Raw genomic sequence first — 3,237 nt, 5'->3', positions numbered from 1 at the left:
CCGGAAACTGTTGGTGTGACCATCCAGCCAGTTCCTTATCCACCGAGTGGTCCATACATCAAATCCATGTCTCTCCAGTTTAGAGACAAGGATGTGCTGTGGGCCAGTGTCAAATGCTTTGCACAAGTCCAGTTAGATGACGTCCGTTGCTCTTCCCTTATCCGCCAACACTGTAACCCCATCATAGAAGGCCACCAAATTTGTCAGGCACGATTTGCCCTTATTCATACGCATATATTGCAACTAATTTCTGTCTGAAGTCATAGGATTGTAAAGAATCCCAAGATAATGTGGTTTTCAGTACAGAAAGAGATGGGTATTTTCTTTTGAACAGAATTTTCTTCTGAGCTCAAATTAATTTGTTCTCCCCCCCGCCCCAGTGAAATTATATAGGGCTGAAGATGAATCAACTTCAAAATCACAGTTGCTGCCTCATAAGCATGATATCATTACTCTTCTTGGTGTTGGGGGACACTGGATAACAACAGAAAAACATCTTCAGGTAAAGATACTGTGTTACTAAGTTAGTTTGTACCACAGTATATATAAGGATGTCTGCCACCGTGTGTGTGTATATATATATATATATGGATGTGTCTGTGAGCTGCTGTCGTGGCCCAATGGTTCCCCACTGTTAAATAACATCAGTTTTCGCTTGGGAACATTTTCACATCCAGAAAATGGGTAGTATACAGCATTAATAATAAATAGTTTTATTTACCTTTGGGAAAATTTTGGGGCTGTCTTCTCTGAGATGGTAGTAAGATATGTTAATAAACTGACAAAGTTTAAAGGACCTATTTTGTGTAGCTCAGGGTATTAAACTGTTTGACAAGACAGAAAAGTATCAATTTAAGCTGTAAATACTACAAGTGTGCTAAGGTTTAAGAATGGGCAAGGGATGGGGTTTTGTTTGTTTTAACCATCTATATAAAATAACCATTTAACTTTTATTTTTGTATAGGAAAATGTAACTAAATAACATTTTTCTTCAATTTGTTTAAGCTGGATCCTCCAGATAGCCATTCCTTGTTTCTTAAAGGAGCCACCATCTCCTTTCTGAATGATGAGATATGGAACTTGTCCAATATACAGCAAGGGAAGTACCTCTATATCCTTTTGATAGTCATTTTGAATACTGACTGCTAGTACGAGTGGATGGAAATATAACTGAGAAACCAATTAACAGATTCTCTTCTACTCAGTCATGTAACCACAGGCTTAAAGGTCAGCACAGTTAAGCATACACTCTAACTAAAATATAACTTACACGTGTGTTTTAAGGTAGTCTCTGCATTCCTTCTAAACGTATGTCTCTACATACTTCATTAAAAGCAGTACTGAAATAGAAAACACATGTTCTGGAGAAAATGCAGTATTTTGATTCAAGATTGAAACAATTAATTGAAGATTTGATTCTGTAAGTTTTTATATTATGCAGATGACATTTTGGAATTATTTTTTTTGTTGTTCTTTTGGGCCGTAGATGCATCATCTGTAAATCTTAATGCAATCAGACTGTAAAAGTGAAAATATTTTGGCTTCATAACCTTTTCCTTATTTGCAATGTTACATACATAAAATTCATTGAGCAAAGATGTGGGTGTGGGAAGAGGAATGCCTCCTTTGTTTCCATTACCTACACTTGGTCTGAAGCCACTGAACTCTGAGCTTTTTACTAGCATGACAGTTTTCAGAGGATGACTTCAAGTAATGGAAGGTTTATCTGTTTATGGCTTTAAGGACCCTCCCTGTTCCGCACTGCACTGCAGATTATGAGATCTGCTGAATCACTTTTGCAGTTTAGCGGAACGGCAGAGGCAGGTGAGGATTAAGTCATTATTTTTGTGAAACGATTAACTGTACTGCAAGGAACTCCTCCCCTCCTCCACTAAACTGCAGAGTAGTTTAGGCAAGGTCAGGCACACTATGGAAATATTTGTGGGATGTAGGTTATCATGAATCATTTTATAGTTTGGTATTTTTGTTGAGTGCTTACTGAGTAGTTATCCACATAAAAAGTAAGCTCACTAAACAGTAAGATTTCTTCTGTTGTCTCCTGGCGTGTCTTTAATAACAACAGCACGTTTTATCACAACAGCCCTTGAAGTTGAAAGGAAAAATCTGGTTTGGTTTGTTCGGGGGTTTTTTTGGATCTCGTGAAATTCTTGAGCATATGGTATTAATATCATCTGAAGAAATCACAAGCTGATCACTTTTTTAAATGGCTTCAGCTTCAAATATTAACCACGTTGCTCTTAAAATGAAGGAAGGAACATTATTTTTTGAGTTTCATGTAAAGACTAAATACAGAATCATCTGTTGCATTGTTAGCCATTAACTCAAAGATCCCTTACAGATGCACGGGAGTGCTCCAGGAATTTACAGGCTCTGCTATGTTCCCCACTTTATTTTGATTTTTACCTCAGATGTCTGTTTGAATAGTAGGGACAGTTAACTGATACCAGAGACTGTCATATTCATTCTGCACAAAAAAGGCACTTGCCATTCTGGTTGATTAATGTTGTACTAGCACGGGCAGCATTTGTCAATCTTAACACTTTTGCTTTATTTTTCAAAATTCTATTTGCCGTATTTCATTTCTGCATACTATTTCAGGAAAGGTGGTTTCTGACATACAAACAAGTGCATAAATCTGATCTAAAGACTGGAATTAAGATTAATTTTCATTTTGCCTTGATCCTGCTGGTTTTGTATCAATACAGGGCTCTTGCCAGCAAATGTGATTATAGAAAGATTTATCTGTAGATACGTTGTTACCTTGACAGTCCTCTTAGATACCCATCTTAGAAGATATAATGGAGAAATTATCAAGTAGCATTTTCAGGTGAGATGTGATTTTTTTTTTTTTTTTTTAATTTCGTTTTCTACTTGTAATGCTGAATTAAAAAAACAAAAACAAAAACCTCTTGCCAGCATTATACTGCAAATTTATATTGGGATGCTCAGGAAAAGATGCCTCACATAGTTTATACAGAGCAGTTTATGGTCTATTTCTGTTTGGAATATAGCAGGCTAAACATAATTTGGTAAATTTGGTAAACCCCACGATTATGCTGTATCTCAAAATTTAACAGAGGCAGCACATTCTTTTCTTGGTGGAGGAAAAGCATACATCTCCCTGCTCAGCAGTGTATCTGACTGAGAAATGGATGTAAGATCCTTTCTCTTAATGCAGGAGAACTGTATTGCTGTTGAGCAAAAAGCGTCACCACC

The 3,237-nt window shown here is 36.7% G+C and overlaps 1 protein-coding gene across 1 annotated transcript in view; it reads left to right on the top strand.

The window, feature by feature from the left end:
* LOC104159996 (quinone oxidoreductase-like protein 1) overlaps positions 1 to 3,237 on the top strand; it is a gene marked incomplete at its 5' end in the record, with an annotated part of 6,744 nt that overhangs the window by 2,811 nt on the left and 696 nt on the right. The window contains 3 exons of the mRNA XM_009698043.1: positions 381 to 502; positions 1,006 to 1,111; positions 2,803 to 2,848. Coding sequence (XP_009696345.1) covers positions 381 to 502; positions 1,006 to 1,111; positions 2,803 to 2,848 — 274 coding nt within the window. The remainder of the gene's footprint in view (positions 1 to 380; positions 503 to 1,005; positions 1,112 to 2,802; positions 2,849 to 3,237) is intronic.

Source organism: Cariama cristata, unplaced genomic scaffold (genome assembly GCF_000690535.1).
Source record: "Cariama cristata isolate BGI_N322 unplaced genomic scaffold, ASM69053v1 scaffold43373, whole genome shotgun sequence".
In the NCBI taxonomy this organism is placed as follows: domain Eukaryota; kingdom Metazoa; phylum Chordata; class Aves; order Cariamiformes; family Cariamidae; genus Cariama; species Cariama cristata.
The sequence above is the reverse complement of the archived record's forward strand: the minus strand, read 5'-3'. Positions and strand labels throughout refer to the sequence as shown.